The 25,771-nt window shown below is 35.9% G+C and overlaps 2 protein-coding genes across 2 annotated transcripts; one reads left to right on the top strand and one right to left on the bottom strand.

The window, feature by feature from the left end:
• The first annotated feature begins 2,705 nt into the window (after positions 1-2,705).
• LOC104113241 (mitogen-activated protein kinase 15) lies at positions 2,706-10,053 on the top strand. The gene is made up of 10 exons (XM_009623351.4): positions 2,706-3,355; positions 4,084-4,492; positions 4,613-4,740; positions 4,849-4,908; positions 5,041-5,190; positions 5,276-5,431; positions 5,524-5,735; positions 7,542-7,646; positions 7,812-7,972; positions 9,236-10,053. The coding sequence occupies exons 1-10, from the start codon at positions 3,332-3,334 to the stop codon at positions 9,526-9,528; spliced, it is 1,698 nt and encodes a 565-aa protein (XP_009621646.1). The 5' UTR covers positions 2,706-3,331; the 3' UTR covers positions 9,529-10,053.
• Positions 10,054-10,575: 522 nt separating this feature from the next.
• On the bottom strand, positions 10,576-19,056 carry LOC104113242 (BTB/POZ and MATH domain-containing protein 2-like). Its single transcript, XM_009623352.4, has 4 exons — positions 18,276-19,056; positions 15,009-15,357; positions 11,869-12,145; positions 10,576-11,202 (listed from the first exon to the last, which is right to left on the bottom strand). The coding sequence occupies exons 1-4, from the start codon at positions 18,692-18,694 to the stop codon at positions 11,024-11,026; spliced, it is 1,224 nt and encodes a 407-aa protein (XP_009621647.1). The 5' UTR covers positions 18,695-19,056; the 3' UTR covers positions 10,576-11,023.
• Positions 19,057-25,771: the final 6,715 nt, after the last annotated feature.

The following is a 25,771-nucleotide window of genomic DNA, read 5'->3' as shown; positions in this document are numbered from 1 at the left end:
TCTAATCCTCTCAGTTTGATTCAAGAAAAGGATCAACCAAAGAGCTATTTTTGGAGGTTCCTTATCCAAAATCTTTAGGTTGATTTTGGGGTTCCAAATTTATTTGATCTTAGAAATCCCTAGAAAGGTTATGATTCTATCTATAACAAGATTTTTGATAGGTCCACATGACCTCAAAATGGGTACGGTAACCATTATGAATTGTGGTGGAATGAATATAATTTTTTTGCCTTTACTAGAGGTCTCGAGTTCTAGTAGTTTGAAATTTTTTGATAAAAAATACTTTATTCTTTAATGAGTCTTAAGCGGTGCGAATCTAAATTAACAAAGACTATAATTGCGAATATCGAACGTCTAAGTGTAAAAAAATGGGCACTCCGATTAATAAGAAGCAATGGGCATGAGACTAGAACTATCAGCATTCTAAAGTCATGCCCACTTGATAGTTGCTGGAACCAACCTAAAGGCATCCTAACAATAAAGCATATGCACATGAATGAAAACACAATTTGTTTAAACATTATAATCATTGAGTTCTAACTAGATGTACATCATCTGCAGGATACACATATATTTATTATTTCCGGCTAAACTGTATATATATATAGTTGAAATGTTTTATAAATATTTATATTCATTTTAAATAAATATTTACTTATTGTAAAAAAGTATCAATGGGTGATGTGAGATATTTCACGTCCAATAACTTCCCTAAGATCTTTGGTTGGCTTATGTAGGTATTGAACTACTATATATTCATAGACAACATAGAGTGAATACGAGAAAATACCAATGTTTTAACCAATATTAAGCATTCCAAGAAACAAAATATTTATAGTATAAAAGGAGAGTGCCTATTGCCTAGGCATAAAAAATTGTATTTTCATAGGGATTCATACAACCTCAAACCGACCAAAGTGATGTATGCAAATTCCAAGTCCCGAGCAGATAATTTAGAATTCCCCATATTTTCTTTTCCACTTTTTTTTTTTATAAAAAAATATATCACAAGTAATCTATTCTTTTAAAAAGAAAAAAATGTGAGAAATTTTTGTCGATTTCTTAATTTTAAGTTGGAACTGCATAAATAAATCAACTAAACGGGGGAATGATATTCCCATGTTGATTTCAAGAGAATTTTTCAATTATTAGAGTAATAAATATTTACTTGTACTAGATTTAGGGCCTGTCTGGCCATAATTTTTTTAAAAACTTTTTTTCCAAATCTTTTTTACCTTTTTTTCAGAATCAATGTTTAACCATGAAAATTTTAAATTTCACTTGAAATTGAATTTCAGATTTTTTTGGAAATTTGCAAAACTCAAAAAAGCTAATTTTTTTTCAAAATTTTCATTACAAATCATGCACAAAAATTCAAAAACATCTCCAAATTGTATTCATGTTCAAACACACTTCTAATTTTTTAATATTATTTTCAGCTGATTTTTTTTTACTTTTTTCTAGAATTTTACAATTCTTATGTCCAACTACCCACTTGGTATAAATGCTCAGCTTGATTTCCCCTTTTTTGTTATTCTTTAAATGGCTTTAATATATGTTTTTAGTTTCGCGAGCTTATTTTTGATATATAACATCTCTATTTCCTCGTTAATATTAGTGTGAATTAATTCTAATAGTATTCAGTAACATATATTTTTCAGGCATTAATTGGAATTTTTTGGTTCTTTTGGTAAGATAGAGGAGGCCAATGCAATTAACACGACTAGAAAATATATGATAATGAGGTGCAGATAACCTCTAAGAATAGATGATTTATTGGTATTGTTATCACGCCAAAAAGTTTATCTTGTATTTTATATTTAACTCCCAAATTTGACATTATAACAAAGTAAATTATACCAAAAAATGTTTTCTTACCCCACCCACCCCCTCCCCAAAAAAAAAAAACCCTATCTCCTCTACCTAGTTTTTCCTTCTCTCTATTGTTAAAAGATGGAGTAATTAACTTAACTAATCTAATTTTTTATATTCTTCTCCTTTGTATTAGAAACTAAATCGGTTCAATTGCTCTTTTATTATTTCTCTAAAAGAATCATTAAAGTACATTAACGCAATTTGTAATGTACTAGCAAAGGCGAATCATGAATTTAGAATAAATATAACATCAATATCAACAGTGAAATTTGACGATATAAAAGTTACATCCAGACTAATAAATGAGTCAACAATTACGAGAGCTAAAAAGAAAAGTAACACTTTTAGAGTTCTCTTTTATTATTCTGTTACTGATATACAAGTAGTATATAGTGATATGCAAAGTAAAAGCTTGTCAATCGATCATATTGTATAACTTAGCCAAATTCAGGCAAGTACCACAAACTATAAATGTTAGCTCACACAAGTCACTCTTTCTTAGTCCAAACTATGACCTCTTTAGTTTTTATCAAGATCACAATATGCCCCCATTTAGCAACCAAAAGACCACAGTTTAATAAAAATAACAGTAACTAAAAAAATTTCAGTTGTTCAAGAGGAAAAAATCAAACCAACCACTTTACCAAATCTATACTAAAATATCAAGCAATTTTTGAAGTCCAAATCCAAAAATGCTCCCCAACCACTAGATTGTTTACAAAATCTTGGTAATATAACGGTAATGTGGTGAAGAATATTCAGTGGCAGTTGTGTCTTTTACCCCAAAAGAACACATAATTATTAATAGGGTCCCCAAAGTTTCATGGATAGAAATTTTCCAATCTAAAATTTCCTATTTCACTTCTCTCTCGCTCTCTCTCTCTCTCTCAAAAAACTTCAAGAAACAGTAGACCATTTCTCAAAGATATTCCCTTTCTCTCTATCTGGGTGTTTCCAAGATCTGATTTTTACTCACTTTCTCTAACTTAAGATTGGATCTTTACATAGTTATTTTCAGTTTTCAACTTTGGCATTGTTGTACATGTATTAGAGATCATTGACAAGTGTTGTTTTGTTGAGCTTTTTATTTATTAGTGGAGCATTTAATAAAAGCACTTTCATTTCCAGCTATACCCCAAAATTTGTTGTCATATAGTGCTTCCCACACACTCTTTTTTTTTTTTTTTTTTTAAAACTCATTATTGGATCTTGAAATCTTGAACAAAGTTTCCATATTTGCCCTTGCTGTTCTGATTTGGGGTTATTTCTGGGGTTTTGACTGCAAGATTTTTGGTGGGTCTTGCTTGAATCTGATCATTTTTTGGGGTACTTTTGGTTTCTTGAAGTTTGTTGATTGATTCTTGGAGGTTTTGCTTGAGCTACTTTTGTGATAAGGCTTTTGGCCTTTGGTTATTGCTAGCTGTGGTTTGTGGTTTTAATGCTTGCCACCTGAAATATGCAGCCTGATCAGAGGAAAAAGGTAAGACACTTTCAAATTTTGTCAGCTTAGATACTAGTTCAGGCTATAAGTAGTATGCTAGAATCAGTTTTAGCAATAACCTAGTTGTTGTAACACTTAGATTTATTGTTCCTTTCTTAATAGTAGTGATATTTGCTTGGAAGGGGGGGGGGGGGGTTGTCTTTTATGTTATGACGGTGGTGTCTGGACTAGCTTGCACCTCGACTATTCCATTGGATACCTACTACCTCCCATCAGCACATACCAGGTAACTCTGCCAACCAAGGTTTAGGATGATGGGAAGGAATCATCTAGGATCGGCCAATCATTTATCTGATTTAGGACATTTGGTTGGAGGATTAAAATATTGATAGTTGTATGATTTAGGAACCTAGCTAAGTGGTAACTGGATCTTCTTTTCGTGCTTTGATATGTGGTGAGGTCTAAGGCTAAGTGGAATGTCAGACCTAATAAATGTAGTCACTATGGTACTATGCAAGTTAAAATATATGGTCCAAGCCAATCGAGAAACACAGTTGTGGAGTGAATCAAATAGTTTAACTTATATGGTTTTGATCAAATGGAACGATTGAATTGCTCCGTAGCTTGTGCAGGTTGGAATAGCATAGCTGCACACTTCGAAACATTTCTATTACGAGATAATGTGTGTAGCAATTGAAGTATTGTATAAGATCCATTTTTTGATTGGTCTTATAATCCATCTTGTGAATTATTATATGAATATGCAGGGGTCTGCAGATGTAGATTTCTTCACTGAATATGGTGAAGGGAGCCGATACAAAATTGAGGAAGTGATTGGCAAAGGTAGCTATGGTGTTGTCTGCTCTGCATATGATACCCATCTAGGGGAAAAAGTTGCAATCAAGAAGATAAACGACATCTTTGAACATGTCTCTGATGCCACACGTATCCTTCGTGAGATCAAGCTTCTTAGGCTTCTTCGTCATCCAGATATAGTAGAAATTAAGCATATCTTGTTACCTCCTTCTCGGAGGGAATTCAAGGACATCTATGTTGTCTTTGAACTCATGGAATCCGATTTGCATCAAGTCATTAAAGCAAATGATGATCTGACGCCGGAACATTATCAATTTTTCCTTTATCAGCTTCTTCGAGGGCTAAAATATATACACACAGGTTGTATGCATTGTGCATTAATTACTACGACTTTCCTCCACAAAAGACATCTTTATATACTTAGACATTTACATAATATATCCAATTCTAATAATGCCTCTATATTGGAATATTATGCAGCTAATGTCTTTCACCGTGACCTGAAACCCAAAAATATATTAGCAAATGCCGACTGCAAGCTCAAGATCTGTGACTTTGGTCTTGCAAGAGTGGCCTTCAATGATACTCCAACAGCTATATTTTGGACTGTATGCTTCTTAATGCTCAGTGCAAAACTTTAACGTTGAATATAGTTCTATTAATGAGCTTAGCAGAACATGTGATATCTAACATCACCTGATTTATTGTTCCTGTAGGATTATGTTGCCACGAGGTGGTATAGGGCTCCCGAATTGTGTGGATCATTTTTCTCTAAGGTGTGAATATACAATTTTCTGCTTTAGATAATTGTTCTGATCTATTGGTGAATTAGCTATGGGTTTCTTCATTTATTATGATAACAGGCTAACAGCACATTCTAAGACAACATTATTGTGACTTGTCCTCAGTATACACCAGCAATTGATATATGGAGCATTGGATGCATATTTGCAGAACTATTAACTGGGAAGCCTCTCTTTCCGGGTAAAAATGTGGTTCACCAATTAGACTTGATGACCGATCTGTTGGGCACACCATCTCCAGAATCCATTGCCAGGGTATGTCCCAACATGTTTCCCGGAACTCAAGATGTTTTACTCTGATAGCTTTGTGGCTAATATATGGTTGCTTTTCTGCCTATAGATAAGAAATGAAAAGGCTCGGAGGTATTTGAGCAGTATGCGTAAGAAAAAGCCTGTGCCTTTCTCCCATAAATTTCCGCATGCAGATCCCCTTGCACTCCGTTTGCTAGAAAAGATGCTTGCTTTTGATCCTAAGGATCGTCCTACTGCAGAAGAGGTACAAATACACTATGTCTATCTGTTTCCAAAAAGTTGCATTTTTTGCGACTCCAGCTCCTAACAGGGCCTTTATTCTTGTTCAAAATTCAGGCGCTTGCAGATCCATATTTCAGGAATCTGGCCAAAGTGGAAAGAGAACCTTCTGCTCAACCTGTTACAAAAATGGAGTTTGAATTTGAAAGGCGAAGGGTGACAAAGGAGGATGTGAGGGAGCTAATATACAGAGAAATTCTTGAATACCATCCAAAGATGTTGAAGGAGTTCTTAGAGGGGCAGGAACCAACAAATTTCATGTACCCAAGGTACATTGGCTCAAACTGAGTTTTTCGTCTTGTCTTTGAACTTGTGTATTGCATGGTTTTCTTCGCATTCATGCCTCTTATGTTGCATGTGCATGTTAATGAGTTCATAGATTACATCTATATATTATGTTTAAGTTCCAGTATTGCAACTCAGGTGGCATGGCCACGACGTCGTGTTCTCTTAGAAAGATGGATAGAGTTGAGAAGTTTCACTACGTCTATTTAACCTCATATCCTTTACATGAAGTCTTCTCCATCGTTCTCTTTCTTTCTTCTGTTTCGTTTCTGCTATTTTCTTAGTTAATTATAGTGCTGATCTCTTCCATTTCGCATGAATGTTTACCTACATGTTTTCCTTTGCTTAGATTAATAATCAATGTAGTTCTATGTTAAACTGCTTTATTTGCATTGTGAATCAGAGCAGACTTCTCCTCCTTGGGGTAGTTCAGAGTTCAAAGGAACTCTTAACTTCAATTTCAAGGTAGTCCAACTTTGAGAACTCTTCTAATAAAGGATTAATAGGAGTGGTTCTTGTCTTGTTTTCCTCTTGCGATTTGATACAGTAGTTCTAGTTCATGCAATCAGCTTTGACCTAGAAAGGTGTAAATCTAGATTTGTTTACTCTAGGAAGATCTTGGAATGAAACCAATGTTCCATATGATGGCATGTATTATTTTATTTAAAGGTAATTCATCTGGATCTATAAACTTCCCATTTTCGGATGTGGTAGTATCCTGATCGACCCTCATTTTGCCAATCACAAGTATTACTCTCTACGTTTCAATTTAAATGAGGTAGTTTGACTCGGCACGGAGTTTAAGAAGAAAAAAAAGACTTGAAATATGTGGTCTTAAAAGCTTAAAGGGTAAAAGTTTTGTGGGGCCATGAAATTTGTATGGTTATAAACGCTTCTCATTAAGGGTAAAATGGGTAAAATGAAGAGTTTAAAGTTGAATTATTTCCAATTGTATAAATATGTCAATTCTTTTTGAAACGTACTAATAAAGAAAGTGTGTCATCTAAATTGAAACAGAGGGAGTATAATTCATGTACAACAACAACAACGACATGTCCCCAGTGAGTTTCCACAAGTGGGGTCTGGGGAGGATAAGACGTCCGCAGCCTTACCCCTACTCTGGAAGGGCGGAGAGACAAGTATTATAATTCATCTGCCTGATAAAAACCGTTGTGGTTCATCTGACAATTTGCTTGAGAAAGATGTACATCTAAATCTTTACCAGGAAAAGAGATCAACTCAGAAATGGCCAACTTTAGAAGCTTACAAAGAGAGGGCAAAGATGGCACTTCGACTTAAAGTTTTCTCATTATCTCAAGAAGTTAAACTTGATACTATCGTAGGCATGTCCCAAGAATGACTGGTGTACTTGATTCTCTCCATGATCAGTCATGTCAAGCTTATTATGAATCGTCTGTTCTTTTATCAAGCCTCAATCTGGCTGCTTTTTACCCTCTAGAAAACCTTTCTCTAAGAGAAACCTATCATTTCTGGCTTATTTGTACTCATCCTTGCTAGCTGCAGTACAAAATTTATGGAGGGGGGCCATGGGTTATTGAGAAAATTTGGTGGCGACCGTAATATTCTGCTATGGTACATATAACATATCAGCACTCACTTAGTCCTATATGAATAAACTCGCTATTACTTAGAAAAATGTCTTAATAGGGTATTATACACTGTAGTTTCTTTTAAGAAGCAGAATTTGGTTGCGTTGGAGTAGCGAGTTTCTGATTTGTTTCTCTTTGTTGTCTATTAGATCACTGATAGTTTCTTCTGTCTCTCCCCAGTGCTGTTGACAAATTCAAGAAACAATTTGCATATCTTGAAGAGCATTATGGAAAAGGAGGGGCTGTTGCTCCGCCTGAGAGGCAGCACTCATCATCCCTACCCAGGTTAGTCCCCGGCAGTCATGCTAGTTGTTCAAACTCCTTTCTCCTTTGACTATTTTTGTTACTTCTCCTAAGCTTTTCCCATTAAAGTAATGTCCTGCAAGGTTTTGTTATCAGATATTTCTCAATTCTTGCACAACTCTAGCCACTGATAAATTTTGGATACAGGGCTTGTGTATTATATTCAGATAATTCAGTGCAAAATCCAGTTGAAGTTGCAAATGATCTTTCTAAATGCTCTATCAAAGAAGGCGAGAAACCACATGTAGACCGGAGTTCAATGATCCCCATGACAAGGCTGCCTCTCCAAGTTCCCCAGAATGTTCAAGGTTTGATTTCACTAGTTTGCTAACTTCTAGTTAGCGTCCAATATTCTGATCTCTTTTCATATTTTAAATGCTAGAAGTATGTTTTCCTGAGAGTAGTACTTAATGTGTTTCCGGGGGTACTATTCAATTTTTCTCATTTGATTGTTGCCAGCTATAAAAATTAGCATTCCCTTTTCGTATTGATGATGGTGTATGCACTCAAGATTATATTCTTCCTTCTGCATTGAAATTGGGAAAGACATATTGGGATGCTGCAATTCCTTGTGAATTGTTAATGAATTAGCATATGCAAATGATTTGTTGGATATCTACATATGTAAAACTTGGAAACCTGGAAAAGACGTGAAACACTCTGTCTTGCCAAAATTGAGAGCACAGAAGTAGTACTCCTCCATCTCAGGTGCCTGGTATAGTCCAGTTTACCCAAAAGTTGTTTAGGAAGAGAGTCCATAGGTGTCTTACTGTAGCGTAATGCAAAAATAGGTGCTTGATGTTCTCCGGCCCTTTTTCCACATCGATAACCTCTATTGCAGAGCTAAATTCCTCTTCTCTGGAATTTCTCTTTTGTCAAACACGCTTGGTGAACTACACATCTAAGAGAAAGAAGCCCCTTATATGGTACTTCGGACTTCTAAATTGTCTTCCATTTTGCTGCACTGTTATCTCTGTTACAGTAAGAGATTTGTAGCAGAATTTCACTGTGAACACCACTTTCCTCTTTTATTTCCACCCCAAAATGACCTTTACATCAAATAACTCTTTGCCTTCTTCAAAGGTCTTAAAAGATTCTGCAACCTCCTCCAGCTCCCAATCTTTCAGGTTCCGTCTGAACCTTAAAATCTGTGTTAGCCGACAGGGTGAAGAGTTGGGGAAATTATTCTTTCAAAGGGGTATGTCCCAATCCTATTGTCTAGCCAGAATGAAATCCTTCTGCCGTTTTCCAATTTTGAAGCCAATTCTTTTATTAAATTCAGGCCACAAAGCCCTAATATACTTCCAAACTCCCACCCATGAGGCACTAATACTGTGTCATCAAGGATGAAGTTAGTTTCACTGGTGAGAAACTCTACGTCAAGTTCTGTTCTCTTCTGGCTCATTAGTATTCTTGTAAACGGAAAACAGATAGATAAGACTGATACATGATGCCCTAGTGCGCATACCCTAGTTGTATAGAAGAGAAACATCACTATTTAAGCGATATGAGGTTGCTTTAATGCTTAAGAAAGTGTTATTATGTTATTAACAAGAGGAATTGTCATGCAGGTGGTGCTGCAAGACCGGGGAGGGTCGTTAGTTCAGTGATGCGCTACAACAACTGTGGAGCAGCAGTGACGGCAGCAGATGCCATTGAACAGCGGAAAATTGCAAGGAACCCTGGTGGTCCGACTCAATATCCCATTTCTAATGCTTCATACCCTAGAAGACATCCCAGCTGTAAAAATGAAAGGGGTGAAGATAGTAGTGACGGTTCCAATGGTGTGCAGGCAAAACCTGAACAGTACATGGCAAGAAAAGTTGCTGCAGCTCCAGGTGGACCTGGTAGTCAATGGTATTAAATTTATGGGATCTCCGATTAACCATCTCACACTCAGCTTCCCAGTTCAGCCATGTTACACACGGCTTACATTCCGTAAGGATGGTTCACTCATAAAACACGCCAGATCCAAGTTAATTTGACTGTCAGCCATAAGTTACCAGCAAGGCCAAGTTCAGGATTGCTTGGTAATTGATGCGAGGCGAGCACTTGAACTTGAAGAGTCCTAATATGTGATTTTGGTGGGTTCAGACGTTTACTTGTATTGCTAAACTTTAAAAGGTTCAACATGGAGTCTCCTCCATGACCACTCATGGTGTGTGATCGGGATAGAAATAGAAACACTGATGAAGGTGGATGTTGGTATCTGATGACAAGAACTACTGGTATCAGTTACTTCTTCATGTTTCTTTTTTCTTTTCCCCTCTCCCTTTATTCTTTGCAAAAATATTGTAGACACGCTACTTTGTTATATGACTAAGACATTGATAACTTAACGTGTAACCTGTAACATTCTTTAATTAAACAAGGACTTCTATGTTTCTAATCCTCCTGGACTCATCAGTAAAGTACAACAGGTGACGTGATATTTTTGCTTTTAATCATATGCCTGATCTGCCTGCCTGCCATGGTGATGCGACGCCCGTTCTGAAACTTGTTTTTTCTTCTGAATCTCTTTTTTTTAGGCAATGTTGACTTGGATGTTTCAATCTATATCTTCTGGATCCCTCCTTTTAAGTTGATGTGAACTTGTATGTAATACAAGACATTGTTGCAATCAAGATCAGTCACTCATCTATGCTTAATTCCAAATCAGTAGGCATCACCTACTTCAATTCTCAATTACTCATTCTGCTTTATTCCAATACTACAAACTTTGCCTTGAAAATGTGATAAGTAGCTATGCACATACGCTTAACTAGTTTAGCCTTTGTGAATCCATTTAGTCAGTATCTCCTATTTGAATTTCTTCCATTCAAGGTCAGAAAGCTATTGTGCAATTTGCATATTTCAATCAGTGTCTTGGTCACATTCTGATGTATGGTGAAACAAGTGTTGCACTGAAATAGAAAAGGAATAAAACACTTAATATTTGAATAACAGTAGAAACCAGAATATCCATCATCAATCATACATGAAAATCAGACCAGTGAGCGAAATTTGCTCAACTTGACAATATTACAAGCTTCAGTATAAAAAGGGAAAGAAAGAAATCACACTATACCAGCATCAACCGCTGCTTAGACTCACACAACTGTTGACTTCGTCCTAAAATGAGAACATTTAAGCACCTACTACACATATTGCAGGCACCTCCTCATCCACCCTAGGTTAAAGGTCCATTTGCTCAGAAACAGAACAATACGAGTGACCAACGAAAGCATTCCTGGACTATATGCACTTTGATAATAGAACTAGTAATAGAATCAATAACTGTACCAATTGGAACTGTTAAATTCTTTTTATGACAATGTCATTATAAATTGCTACACAGCATCAAATATGGAACCTTGCACTCAATAAATCCTTTGCTTCACTCTTCTTCCATTCACATCAGTGCCATCTAGAATGTGTCCACCGTGTACATAAGAAATGATTGCATGTTCATTCATCCCAGCGACATACTTCAGCAATTCTGTGATGACAGAAGGACAACTCTCCTTCAAGTGATCAAATCCCTCCGATTGCATCACAGCTGAAAACAGATAAAAACAGTCAGATGCATTTAACAGGCCAGATCAAATCCCTCTGATTGCATCAGAGCTTAAACAAATAGAAACCCAGTAAAGATTATTTAACAGGACAAATAGCTGATTGCCTGCAGGAATATATGTAGAACAAATAGCAGAAGTGCAGACATATGACATCTAGCCAGAAGTTTGTGTTGACAGCAGTGTAAACAAGATATTTACAGAAAAACATCCAATCAGGACAAGATCTTTTGATAGCCCATTCATAAATTATTCACTTTGCCCTAGGAACAATTGCAAGGTTTCAGTGCAGAAAAGTGAAAGACGTCAATGCTGCAAAGTAATGTATAGCAAAATGAAATACACTTAAAAGACTAGGTACTAGCAAGCACAAGATCACCAATAGGTGAGTAGAATCTCCAGTAGAGGAAAATAATGGGATGTGTTTGCTTGGTGGCTTAATTGGCAAGGGTGAAAAGTGCACTCAGAAAGTCAGGCAAGATATTCATGTAATAACCAGGCTGAAACAACTTTTCACATCAAGTCAACTAAAGGGCCCACAAAGAAATCAATATACTTCTCCAAGAGTTTTCAATATGATTAATTGGTTGCTAATATAAAAACACCAATAGATGAGCAGTTATCCAATCAATAGGCATCAAATACTTCACCTTTCAAGTTCTCAGGCAACGCAATGAACTTAAGACACACAGATTTCAGTTGGACACAATGATGCTGATCTGCCAAAGCTAAAGTTGTGGCAACAGTGTTGATTGTAACATCTTCGCAAAGCTTAGCCTCACAAAGTGCTCTCAATCTCTCAAGCCCATACTGGTCCGCTGCAGCAAGCAGATGCTGAGCCATCAAAGTGACTGCCCATTTTGTATCGAGACCCACAAGCTCTTGTAAATCAGGAAGGGAATCCCAATAGATGAAGTGGAGCAACGCCTGGAAAAAAGCAAAACAAGAAAGTTCTATCAGATAAAACAAAACCTATGCCTTAGGTACAAACAAGTTGGGGTCGGCAATATGAATCCTCACTAACAATGCTCCCATTTAAATTCATATCAGACGCCAAGATTTAAAGAAAAAAACAATAAATCACAGTGCCAAGTTCACTACTCCCAAACTTAGAAAAAATAAGCGTAATAAAGAAGCAGCTATTTGATGACAAAATCCAGGCAAAGGTCTTAGGTTCAAACCCCACTAAGTTATTTCTTCCTATCTGTCCAAGCCTTGGTGGAATTGCTAGTGGTAGGTAGCAGGTATCCCGTGAAATTAGTCGAGGTGCGCAAGCTAGCCCGGACACCACGGTTATCAAAAAATAAGATAAAAAATCTAGGCAGACATCTGAAGGCCTAGTGAAACGATAAAATGATAAAAGTAAAGCATAGGGAAGCATACAAAGAGAAAAGCAACAAGCCTGCTGGACTCTAGGCATGAAAAACAATATGCAGACATTTTGCAAAGCCAGATTACTAGATCCAAAAACACCATAACCAACATAGAAACAGACGCACAACACCTCTAGAGCCCGCCGGTATCTTAGGTGTTTTGAGCTCAACTACAGCATTGCAAGCCAAGCTCACCACAAATACCACTAAGCTCCGAAGCAATCTTGAGCTTGAACTCATTTGGCTCAGTGAAACAATGTAACCCCCACCTCCATCCCCCTTGGTCTCACATAATATTAATCCTAAAGAAAATATTTTTTCTAGTTCGTGATCACAGAAGAAGCTCAAGCAACACAAGCTCGGCTCCCTTAATGTGTTCGGTCAAAATTGAGTTCAAGCTTAGCTCATATAATTACGCAATCTTTCGCCCCCAGTTCTGTTAATTCATGGCTCTAACCTCACTGCTGCTAGGATGGAACAACAACGCTATTGCTTCTTGATTTTAGGGGCGGCCACAACCTGCTTTTTACATGTAGTTTTTCTTTTAATAGTAGTAGTATCTGCACCAATTTGTGCACCTTGACTATTCTAGCGATTACGTGCTACCTGCCACCAACACATGTCAAACTCTGCCCACCAAGTTTAGGCAAATGGGAAGATGTGCCTCTGCTGAGATTTGAACCCAAGTCTCCAACGATTGCACCCACTTAATTGACAACTAGGCCACACCCTTAGGTAATGCTTTACATGTAATTCCATGAGAACAAACAACAACAACAAACCCAGTTTAATACCATATATGGGGTGATGAGAAGGTCAAGTCCTGTTCTTTCATCCTAATAAGCCTAAGGGTAGTGGTGTCAAAGGCTTGTTTGAGGCACACAGGAAGCCATAAAGCAAAGTTAAATCCATTATGTGCTTCGCCATTTAGCTGGCGTCTCTGTTTAGACACTAAGGTGCTAAGTTACATGCCTCATAACCTATGGGCTGCCTTTAAAAGGGCGATACTAGACAATAAATATAGTTGGTAAAACGATATGTAAATTGTTAAAAACAATATGAAAGAATTTTACTGATCAAGAATAAAAAATTAAATTAAAGTACTTAGAAAACTAGCTCCAACAATATAAAAATGCATTTTTTCATCTAAATCAGAAGTTTAAAATAGTTTCTGAACTTGATTCGCATGATTTTACTTCATAGAGTTCACTTATTTATAGTTACTTCGATTTTTTAGTCCAAATAGTTATTATTGCATTTGCAGTTCATTTTCCTCTGCATTACATATATATTTTTTGTTTTTTTCTACTTTTAACACCTTTCTTTGTTAAAGCCCATGCTTTTTAACACCCTTTGCCTTAAAATCGCAACAGAGGTTGGTACTTTTTGCTTTAGACTCCAGAAAATTCAACTCCCCCCCCCCCCCCAAAATCACATAAACCCCATTAAACATAAAAATCAAGACCGCAAACTATAATAAGCATAGATTTCAGCTCATCGTACTAAAGTTTACTCTCCTCCCCCTAAACCTACATCTCCATGAGGCACATGCTACCAACAGCAACACCTTCGTAAGCATATTAGCATGTGATTCCAACTAGCATGTATGATATGACCCCTAGTTTGCCTGATACAATATTTTCAATGTTTTTTTTAGAAAGGTAACAGAGTACAATATCATCATTTTGTCCTTTGCCATGTGCAACTTCCCATAATTATTTCACAACGAATCATGATAGTAAAATCCGCCAGAAGGACCTTGTTGAAGTTATAACTAAAAGGGGACAAAAACATTCACCAGTACTTCTTATAAGCATCTTATAAGCAGACTGGCAAAATCTAACATCTCAATACCAATTTGATCCCAGAATAATGCATGGCAAAGGCCATAACCCATTGTTGATAGCTTTTCCACGGCAGTAGTGGAATACAGAAGACTCTAATCCCTTGTTGATAGATTTTGCCACTTCCTAGGAATCTTTATTGAGCCAAAATCCAAATTTCAGCACCAATATTAACAAACAACACACATCATATGCTAATACATAGTCTCACAGAAATAGGATATTAAAGAGTTGTGCACATACAATCTCCAAATATTCTGCTGATAAAAAGTAACCCTGCATATGGTAGCAATGGCAACATATATGGCTCAGGAAGGCAGGTGAAAACAATCAGGTACATGTGACTCAATCAGCACAGAAGCCATCAAATCATGAAGCAAAAAAGAAAACTAGAATAGCTGCTAGTTGTATAGCCATGACATGTATATTTACCATCATTTTTTCATTTTTTTTATTGGAACACACAACACTTGCAATAACTTAGAGCATTCATGGGCAAAATTCCTCCCTTCATAAAGAATAATACAACAGAATAAGGGTCAACAGACATGCGAAAGAAAGAAGGTTCCAAACCTTGAATACTGGAGCCTGTATTTCTTCAACTTTAATACTTTGTACATTATCTTCCTTCAATGGACCAAAGAGTTGTGCCCTGAACACGGGGGAGCGGGCAGCAAGAACCAACTTGTGTGCAGCAAAGACTTCACCTTCAACTTCAAACTTTATATCTGCTCCCTCTCCACTCTCTAGGAGCTGCCCAAAATGAATTCCAATGTCTGATGGTGGCACAGGCAGAGAAAAAGTCTTTGGTGTTTCATTGTATGATCTGACAACACCAACAGTGCATTGGACCAAGAGACGATCATCTTTCAGATAGTCTGATGTTTCTAATAATGTTCTCCTGAAAAAGCGTTTATATCCCCTACAAAGACAACCATCAAACTGAAAAAGGTCAATAGATGCATTCATGGAAGAAACAAAGCAAAACAAGAGTACATGTACAAAAGAACTAAATTCATAAAAAAAGGAAAAAAGACACTAAGCTAATAATAGTTTTTAAAATATCTCTATTATAGATTTTGCTACTCCCAAAAGAAGTTCAGTTCTGCTACAAGAAAGTTCTTCCTTCATACATATCTTTCAATAGCAAAAGTTCTGATTTATATGGAAAACCCCACACCTACCACCAAAACTCCTACTTAGAAATGGTGTCTTTTTCCAGTACCCTCTTGGTAACTCGATCCTAAGCTCATTTTGGAGATGGAGGATCCTTTCCACCAGGTGACCCCTCTCTCTTCACATTGAATCAAATGTTGAGCACTATTACTCAAGCATGTGTAAAAAGACCTCAACAAAGTCATGTGGACACTCCTTAATCCGAGGACAGTCTTTGATTTTCAAGTTAAGATGTTGTTGACCCGTTTTTCTTTTATTTGCTCATTTCTCTCAAGAAATATTCATGTAGCACAAAGTTACTAGCAGATGTAAACATGCGGTCCTAGAACATTTTCAGGTGCAGTCATCCAATGAAAATGTATAACCCTAAGGGTGATACTCACTTTTTACATTTTGAAAGGCGAAAACTACATTAAGGATGACTAGTGGACAATGTAATTTCAAGGCTGGTCCTAATAATTGAGAACGCAGAAGCATCCAACTTGGGAAGCAGCAAGAGACAATGAAAATACAAGGTAACAGGTTTGGACAAAAAGGTAGATACCTTTGGATGGCAGAGTAGGAGCAAATACTGAATGGACAATAATCAAAAGAAGCAAATAAAAAATATCAACATCTAAAACAATGGCATGTTATGGCAGGTGTGCAGGAGCATACACATGCCACCTCGAATCACATGAAGAAAACTATGTAATAGGGATTCGTATCAATGCTACATTCTAAATGCAAAAGCTTTTGGAGAAAGTTCTCCATTGAAATTGCCAGAAAGGAAGACTTCTAGATTGGAAGGAGAACTAAAGAGGTTGGAAACATGCAAACAACCATAACAATGAAAAAAAGATTAACTCTGATTGTTATGTTAAAAACTTAGTTTCTGTAGTGGAGATCTCTGAATACGAGACTCATCCTTCGGGTTTCTCTGTACTCCTTGACATGACATGATATTTCTTCGACGTATATCTCACACGTTTGTGTACTTGATTATACTATGATTACAAAGGTCGCATCCTCCAAAATGCAAGTTCTGCATCACATATTAGGTGGTTGTTGCTTGTAAATTATAACTACTTACCTATAAAAAAGAAAAACCTCACCCTCACTGTACTTGTACGTCGTCACTCGTTGAAAACTTCTGCTTAAAGGAGATTCCCCCTTGCCGCATAAAGGAGATAAAAATTTGAACACATCTAGTTTTAATTGAACAATGGGAAAGAACCTATAATGCTATACCTTCTTTTTGAGAAGTACTAGAATCAAAAGAATCATGATGGAATGAGCCTAATGGAGTTAACATGTCTCAACACCTACTATAAGTCATTCATTGTTTATTTGTGCATCATGGCGTCTTATATACCCTGCCCAATAGCACCAAATTTCGAATTATCAGGGTTACAGCGAAAAGTAATCTTCAATGCAATAGTATTAAAATCAATAGACCACTTATACTGCAAGGGCCAAGGAGGAAAGCTAGTTATACAGCATTAGAGCCAAAACAGGCCAGATTAGTGGTTAAAGGCGAAAGGCAAGCAGATAGCTGCAAATAAAGAACTAAATACATAGCATGTTACAGTAAGAATTAGACCAACTTTTTGATGAGCAAAGGGATTACATCAATATAGCACCAAGTCCTTTTTATTGTATCGGAGTATGGATAACATATGAACTCAAAAAAATTCACCCAACTATTTACAATACGGAATAACGTTTTACACCAAAAATCTAAGTGACAAAAGGAAGCTTTTCATTCTCCACAATGTTATAAATTTTGAACACACTATATTTTACAAACTACTTGCTCTCAATGTTCAACTTTAGCTTATGCACTAAATTTACATATTCCAAACATGTACATATACCAACACAGCCCATGATGTACCAACAAAAGATGTTTCTAGACCACCAACGCGTTGCCATAATTGGTGGATCCAGCTTAAGTCAAGGTGACGTCAGAAGCTTTCATTGTAATACAGGTAAATTACATTTGGAATGCCTTTAGAGAACCGGTCAAGCGGGTTCAAGCTTCCGCACTGAAACCCCAGCTGCAGCTCACCATGTTTACTTCTTCATAGCTTGAACACCATTAGAGAAAAACCCAGCTGCGCCCCTTCTTACCATTTTATTAAACCCTAACCTATTCACACTAACCCATAAAAATACTTTTCAGATCAAACAATTCGAGGACTACAAATAACCCATATTAATCAATAAGTCAACTATTCCTCAACCCAAAAGTACTTGTGGCTTCCGCATCCTCTATATCCATTCTACTTTAGTGGACCGCTTCATTCCAGCACTAATGATTAGACTTATCCCTACATATTACATACTGCCTAAAACATAATCCAAATGCAAGTGTATACTAACCCATGATAGCAAAAACAAAAATCAACTACAATTAATAATAAGTATAGATAAACAACAACAACAACAACTACGCCTCAGTTTTATCAAACAACTAAGATGGGTTTGGCTATATGAATCCTCATTGACAATGTTATCGCATGCCAATATTATACTATAAGAAGTACAAATAAACAGCAGCAACAACTACTCCTCAGTCCCAACAAGTTAGGGTCGGCTATATGAACCAAGTTATCCCATGCCTCATCGCACGCCATTATTATACAATACAATAAAAAGTACAGATGTGCAAAAGAATATTACCACATGCTACCGCGATATTTTAGCGTGTAAGGACCCGTCTCAAGCACGCGACCAAAGTGGGTATGAACCTTATGCCTCTCATTACCACTCTGATCCATAAGAGACAGCTCAAACAAAGCTCTAACGTCAGTTGCATCACTAGCCAACGCTATAAAAAGCGAGACATAAGTACCATTATCCTCAGCACTTTTACCATCAGGGTAAAAGTAAACAGCCCAAGAATGACCACCCACGGTAAAGATCTCAGAAGTTACATATTTCCCAATTCCCATACCTTTAGATAAGGAGTAACCATCTACCTTGAATTCGTGGGACCCATTAATCGTCTCGATTCGAGATGTCGATGTGGTGGTTGTGGGTTGTGATGATGATGAATTTGGGGATTTTGATGGTTCCGATGGAACCCTAAATGTGCCCATATGGTGAAAAAGATGGAATTTTTGGGGTTTAACGGGTCGGTGAAATAATCGGTAGAATTGAGGAAAAAGATTGAATTTGTGATGAAATTGAAGCAAAAGATTGAATCTTTGGGTTAATGGGTCGGTGAGAAATTGGTGGAATTGAGGAAACGATTGAATTTTTGGTGGAATTGAGGAAAAAGATTGAACTTTTAGGACTAATGGGTAGGTGAAACTTGGTCGAATTGAGGAAACGGAACGATCAATTGGGTTAATTGGTCGGTGAAAATTGGATGGAATTGAAGGAGAGGTTTAGGAAGAGGGAGATGTGAGTTTAGGGTTTTGCGAGATATGGGAAAGAGGTTCCGTGCGAAGGTGATAGAGAAAAAGAAGGTAAAAAGGTGTATTTATAAAGTTCTGTGAACGGCGCATCCAAATTGTTTAATATTAATTAATATTAAAAAGAAAATACTATTAATTGATATAAAAATATATTACGTAATGATCGAGTACTCCATGTAATAAAATTTTCCAATTGATAAGTTTTTCTTTTGTCAATTGGTAACTCAGTATAAACAACGACAACATCAAACCCAACTTAATCCCATTCTAGGTAGCTAGTATATACGCAGCATTACATCTAACTTATAAAGGTAAAGAGACTATTTACGATACATTCTCGGCTTAAAAAACGGTAAAAATAAAGCAACAAACAATAGTAACAGTAATGTAATAAGTTAATGGAATCGAGTGATATAACAAGTAATAAATAATCAAGAATAAAATAATACAAGAATAGTACTAATATGATAAACCTAGGATATGAAATATAAATATAAAAACAAAAATTGAGCAAGTTCTAAATGGAAGATTGCAAAATAGTCTGGTTCTAACCTCTCTCCCATCATGTAAATTAGCATTGAGCGATTTAAGTCTTAATTCCTTCACCTCCTTTGCATAAATAATACCACTATTTTTCATCAGTTGATCGACGTAATAAGTTATTTTTTTCTTAAAAAGAGGTCATTTTTTTAGAGGAGCTCAAATAAGTCGAACATTTTTTGCACATTTGAATTCTTTTCTGCTACTTGAATAAATACTTTGATGCATGTTACTACTTCTTCCGATTCACTTTAAGTGATTTTTATTTTTTAATCTTTTTTGTGATACACAATATTTGATTTTTTTAAATATCAAAAAGAAATTAACTTCTTCTTTCTAAAGTTGTCTTTGGAGTAAAGAGTCTAAGAGTAGTTTGTTATATTTCTAATGAGTAAATTAAGATTAATATGGTCAATTTCATTATTAATTAATGTTAAAAAGATGAGTTACTTTGTGAAAATAGTAAAAAAAATCAGGGGAGAGTATTAGTTTTGTGGTTTTGGATAGAATTTGTTTTATCTTTTCTGTCTTTTTTTTTTTTTTAAAAATATTTTTCTACTATCTATCTATGTATCTATCTCTATATATGTATCTATCTATTCTATTTATAAAAAGCACGAATACCCTTAGCGAAATGTCGTTAGCCTTTTTTTACCCTTCAAAAATAGATTTCACACTAGACAAAATAGTCATTTAATTATTTTTCTTATATTTAGAAATAAATATTTAATTATTTCCCTAATATTTAAGACTTCTTTCCATTCCTTTTCCTAATGTTTAGGAATAAACATTTAATGGTTATGTCTCTTGAGTTGTCTACGTTCACTAAGTTTATATGTTTCAATGAATACTAAATGAATTTAGATGAAAGAAAATGAATTTCTTTTTAATCAAATAGAGAAGAAAGGGTTCAGATTTACTGTTTCTGTTTCTCCACTTCTCCATATCTTCTGGAAATCTATGCTAATATGGATCTCTAATAGGCCTTTTTTTTTTTAAAAAGATTCTTTCAAATCTAGCTTTTGTATTAAAATATATATACACATATCAAGCTTTTATCAATATCAAATTGTACTATTTTAATTCTACAAATAAATAATCTCATATTACATGAATTTTTATTATTTAATACTTTGACTAATATTTTAGAATTTGAAATCAAGCTTCATCTCTTTGAATTTTAGCTTTTGTATCTTATATATCAACACCACCAACACATATTGTTTCACGTATTTGACATAAAACTTAACTCTCATGAATATTGTTACTACATATTTTTAATCTAACATTAATTGTATGAACAAGATTTTACTCCTATAATATTAATTTTTCTTAGCAATTTACATGTATTTTTTCTACTGTAGTTTACATGTATTTGCGTTTGATATTCTTTGCAGCATATTTGGCATTTTAATAAATGCATTATAACAAACTTAGCTAAATTGTTCATTGTTGCAAGTCCAATTATTATTCGATGTAATAGATAAATATTTGCACTACTTTAACATCCATTACAGTGTTATAAAATTCATTTTTGTATGCTAATTTTAATTGGTTGATGCGGCAAATACATATGTCGGTCTCACACTAGACAAAATTAACAACAACAACAACATACCCAATATTATCCCACACCATGAGGTATGGGCATGTTAGTGTGTATGCAGACCTTACCCTGGATAGATGGGTTGTTTCTAATAGATCCTCGACTCAGGAAAGAATAAGCACCATATTAATAAAAATATAGATAAGAAGGGACAATACCAAAAAGCCATACAAAAGTAGAATAAAAACAACAAGATAGTAAGGTGATCAACAATGAAAGAAAACAACGGTTAGTCATAAAAATCTACTACCAACAGAAAGCGAGACTGCGTGCCAATACTACTGTTATGAACATCATAGACTACCTACTCTATTACCCTAATCCTTGACCTACATACCTTCCAATCAAGGGTCATGTCCTCGGTCAGCTGAAGATACGCCATATCTTGCCTAATCACCTCTCCACAACTCTTCTTTGGCCTACCTCTACCTCTTCGTAGGCCCTCCAATGTCAACCTCTCACACCTCCCCATGGGGCATATGTGCTCCTCCTCCTCACATGACCAAACCACCTAAGCCGCGCTTCCCGCATCTTGTCCTCAATAGGGGCCACACTCACCTTGTCGTGAATAACCTCATTTCTGATCATATCTAACCTGGTGTGCTCGCACATCCATCTCAACATCCTCATCTCTGCTACCTTCATCTTCTGGATATGAGCGATCTTGACTGGCCAACACTCAGCCCCATACAATATCGTTGGTCTGACCACCACTTGTAGAATTTACCTTTAAGTTTCGGTGGCATTCTTATCACACAAAACACCGGAAGCGAGTTTCAATTTCATCCATCCCGCCCCAATACGATGCGTGATATCTTCATCAATCTCCCCATCCCCCTGAATAGTAGACCCAAGGTACTTAAAAGTTCTTCTCCTAGAGATGACCTGCGAGTCCAACCTCACCTCCCCTTCCCCTCCTTGAGTTTCGTCACTAAACTTACACTACAAGTATTCTATCTTGGTCTTGTTCAACTTGAAACCTTTAGATTCCAGGATTTGCCTCCATACCTGTAATTGCGCGTTCACACCATCTCGCATATCGTCAATCAATACAATATCATCTGCAAATAGCATGCACCACGACACCTCCCCTTGGATGTGGCGCGTCAATACGTCCATCGCTAGAGCAAATAAAAAAAAAGGCTGAGTGTCGACCCCTAATGCAACCCCATCATAACCGGAAAAATGGTCTAGGTCCCCACCCACCATTCTCACTCGGGTCTTTTCCCCATCATACATGTCCTTAATCAACCTAACATAGGCAACAGGTACACCTCTAGCCTCCAAACATTTCCACAAAACCTCCCAATGAACTTTATCGTACGCCTTTTCTAAGTTGATGAATGCCACATGCAAGTCCTTCTTTCTCTCCCTATAGTACTCCATCAATCTTCTAACAAGGTGGATGGCTTCTGTAGTCGAATGCCTTGGCATAAACCCGAACTGGTTCTCGAAAATAGACACGTTCTTCCTCACCCTTAGCTCTACCAATCTCTCCCAGACTTTCATAGTATGGCTAAGCAGCTTGATACCCAGATAGTTATTACAATTTTGGATATCACCCTTGTTCTTGTATACAGGAACCATCGCGCTCCACATCCACTCTTCGGGCATCTTTTTCGTTCTAAAAATGACATTAAATAACCTAGTGAGCCACTCCAAGCCTGCCTTGCCCGCACTCTTCCAAACCTCTATCGGGATTTCATCCGGCCCGGTCGCTTTGCCCTGCTCATCTTACGCATAGCCCTCTCAACTTCATCAACTCTAATCTGCTTACGATACCCAAAGTCACAATGACTCTCGGAGAGTTCCAAATCACCCAGTACAATACTCATGTCCCCCTCCTCGTTTAAGAGACTATAGAAGTATGTCTGCCATCTCCGACGGATAAGCCCCTCATCCAACAAAACTCTACCTCCTTCATCCTTGATGCACTTCACTTGGTCCAAGTCACGCGCCTTGTCTAACCTGAACAACCTCTTATCCCCGCCTCGACCCTCGAGTTCCTCATACAAACGACTAAAAGCTGAAGTCTTGGCCGCCGTAACTGCTAGCTTTGCCTCTTTCTTTGCCAACTTATAGTGTTCCTTATTCGCCCTCTTCTCCTCCTTGTCTACACTTTCCACTAGCTTCAGATACGCTGCTTTCTTGGTTTTCACTTTTCCTTGCACCTCTCCATTCCACCACTAGTCTCCCTTGTGACCACCAGAGTAACCCTCTGAGACCCCTAATACCTCTCTCGCGGCTTTACTTTCCTAATTACTTTAAATTATAATTTAAATTACCTTCCCAATATTTAAAATTTTAAAATAAATTAAAATTTTAATTATTAAGTTTTTTTCTTCTTATTGAACTAGGTAGAAGTGCCTAATATTTAGGACTTTAAAATTAAGAAAAAAATACCCTTATTTGAATGGTTAATATCTTACATCTTATTTTTGTGTATTTTCCTAAGAATTATGTGGTAGAGGTTTTATAATTTTGTCGCGAGTAAACATTAGCGTGCGTCTTGTAAACAATTTTAGCTGTTTTTTCATCTCTTTATTTTCATATTATGCGAGTCCTATATTTTTTGTATTACATATTTGTCATCGACTCTGTTTAAAAATAAGGTTGAACATGAAATTATTTTTAGACTAGGAGGATCATCTACAAAGCTATTCGTTTTATCTATATTTAATGTTTAAAAAAGAATTTGTATCCCTATTCCGATCGAGTTACTGGAAAGAAAAGTCTCCTAGCTCAACCCCATGTCCCTTTCTATTATATTTATTGGCTAGCTAAAGATGGAACAGATCTAGGATGTAATATTGTGCTATTGTATCCCTTGGTTTTGTTATTCATTATACGGGCATGAATTTATAAATAAGTTTTTATTATCTTTATTTTTATTAGTCTATTTTTTATATGTAAGAAGCCATATGCGATTATTATAAGATATATAAAAATTTCTTTTTCATACTGTGTTAACTGACATGAAGGGTAAATGAAAGGCTACAGATAAGACTTTATATAAAATAACATTTGATGCATTCCGCTATAGAATTTGGATGCATGGTTATATGCTTTGGACAGAGAAAAAGTACCTCCATAACGAGGAAGAGTAGATTAATGGATTCTATTTTGCGATATTCTTTTTAATCTATTGCAAACAATTCGTATAGTATTTGTTATTGATTAAAGAATAAACTTTGCATTTTGCTCGCGAAAAATAGATCATATTTGTATCTTCTAGAATGAACTTAATAATGTTTAGCTTTTTAAGATTTTTTAGATAAACTCTTAAATCTTCAAGGGTTATATGTTCTAACTTAAAGGAAGAGCGAAGATTAGTGAAAATTAAAGTTATAAAATTATAAAACTGAAAAAGATCTTAAAAGTCAAATATATTGAATGAGATGATTGAGAACTTCTATCGGATGGAGTTTTGTCATTTATTGATTAATTAGCTAAACAAGATAGAGAATAGTCATTTTCAAAATGTTGTACTTTTATTCCGATTTTATTTTATAACTCAAACATAATTTTGAAAATAAAATGTATGTAATTTTCTTAAGATTTTATATAAAAATAGATTTCACATTGGACAAAATCATAATTAATTTTTTTATTTTATATTTAATACTTTGAAACAACTAAAATTATACTTATTAAATCTTTCCTTATTTGAACTATATAGAGAATTTCAAGATTTAGGACTTTAAAATTCATTGAGTTTTTACCTTATATATATAAAATCCTTTACCTCAATTAAATTATGTAATAAAATTAAAATCCCTTACATTTTTTAAAAACCATTCTTTTTGGTTACTTAAGAGAAATAACTGTGTGGTTGAATGTCACGACTCCAAATTCCCACCTTAGGATGTTGTGATGACACCTTTTCTCTATGACTAGGTAAACCTAACCACAAGAGAATATGACAGAAATAACGACTAAAAACATATAATAAAACTCATAGGTCTCATAATAATCTCAATACTGAAGCTGAGTTATAATATTTCCAAAATCCGGTGAGATTGAGTCATAAGCTCTACAAAAATGTGCTAAAATCTCTAATACAACACTGTTTGATAATAGGATAAATAGTAATAAGAAAATGGCGGAAGGTGACTCTGAGGCCTGCGGGCGTCGGGCAGGTATACCTTGAATTCTCTAGAAGTAGCTGAATGATCACTAGCGTCCGACACAAGTAGATGTACCCGGATCTGCATAAAAATATGCAGAAGGGCAGCATGAGTACACCAAAATAGTATCTAGTAAGTATCAAGCCTAACCTCGATAGAGTAGTGATGAGGCCATGTCAAGACACCTACTAGGACAAGAAAAACTAAACAGAGTATAGTGTTATCACGACCCAAAATTCACTAGTCGTGATGGCAGCTAACCCAACCCGCTAGGTAAGCTAACTAACAATCATCATATTCCAAATAAGATTAATGAGAAACAAATAATGAAATAACTGAACTTATATTCAACAACTCAAGGACTGGTAGTACAAGTCATGAGCCACTAAGACTTAGATTTACAAAACTGAAATAAAATAATTACAACATCTGTTTGGAATATACATGAACATAATTCGAATCTAAAGCTACCAAGGATAAGTG

The sequence above is a fragment of the Nicotiana tomentosiformis genome, chromosome 9 (assembly GCF_000390325.3).
Source record: "Nicotiana tomentosiformis chromosome 9, ASM39032v3, whole genome shotgun sequence".
NCBI classification, from domain to species: domain Eukaryota; kingdom Viridiplantae; phylum Streptophyta; class Magnoliopsida; order Solanales; family Solanaceae; genus Nicotiana; species Nicotiana tomentosiformis.
Note: the sequence above shows the minus strand (reverse complement) of the source record. Positions and strands in the feature narration are given on the sequence as shown.

What these genes read in the sequence shown, in the direction of transcription:
- LOC104113241 (XM_009623351.4), top strand. Translation starts at nt 3,332, where the DNA reads ATGCAGCCTGATCAGAGGAAAAAG. An exon ending in ATCGTCCTACTGCAGAAGAG is followed by an intron (nt 5,432 to 5,523) that starts GTACAAATACAC and finishes TTCAAAATTCAG; the next exon opens with GCGCTTGCAGATCCATATTT. An exon ending in AGTTCCCCAGAATGTTCAAG is followed by an intron (nt 7,973 to 9,235) that starts GTTTGATTTCAC and finishes ATTGTCATGCAG; the next exon opens with GTGGTGCTGCAAGACCGGGG.
- LOC104113242 (XM_009623352.4), bottom strand. Translation starts at nt 18,694, where the DNA reads ATGGGCACATTTAGGGTTCCATCGGAACCATCAAAATCCCCAAATTCA. An exon ending in TACAGGCTCCAGTATTCAAG is followed by an intron (nt 12,146 to 15,008) that starts GTTTGGAACCTT and finishes GCTTTTTTCCAG; the next exon opens with GCGTTGCTCCACTTCATCTA. An exon ending in GTTGCCTGAGAACTTGAAAG is followed by an intron (nt 11,203 to 11,868) that starts GTGAAGTATTTG and finishes ATCTGTTTTCAG; the next exon opens with CTGTGATGCAATCGGAGGGA.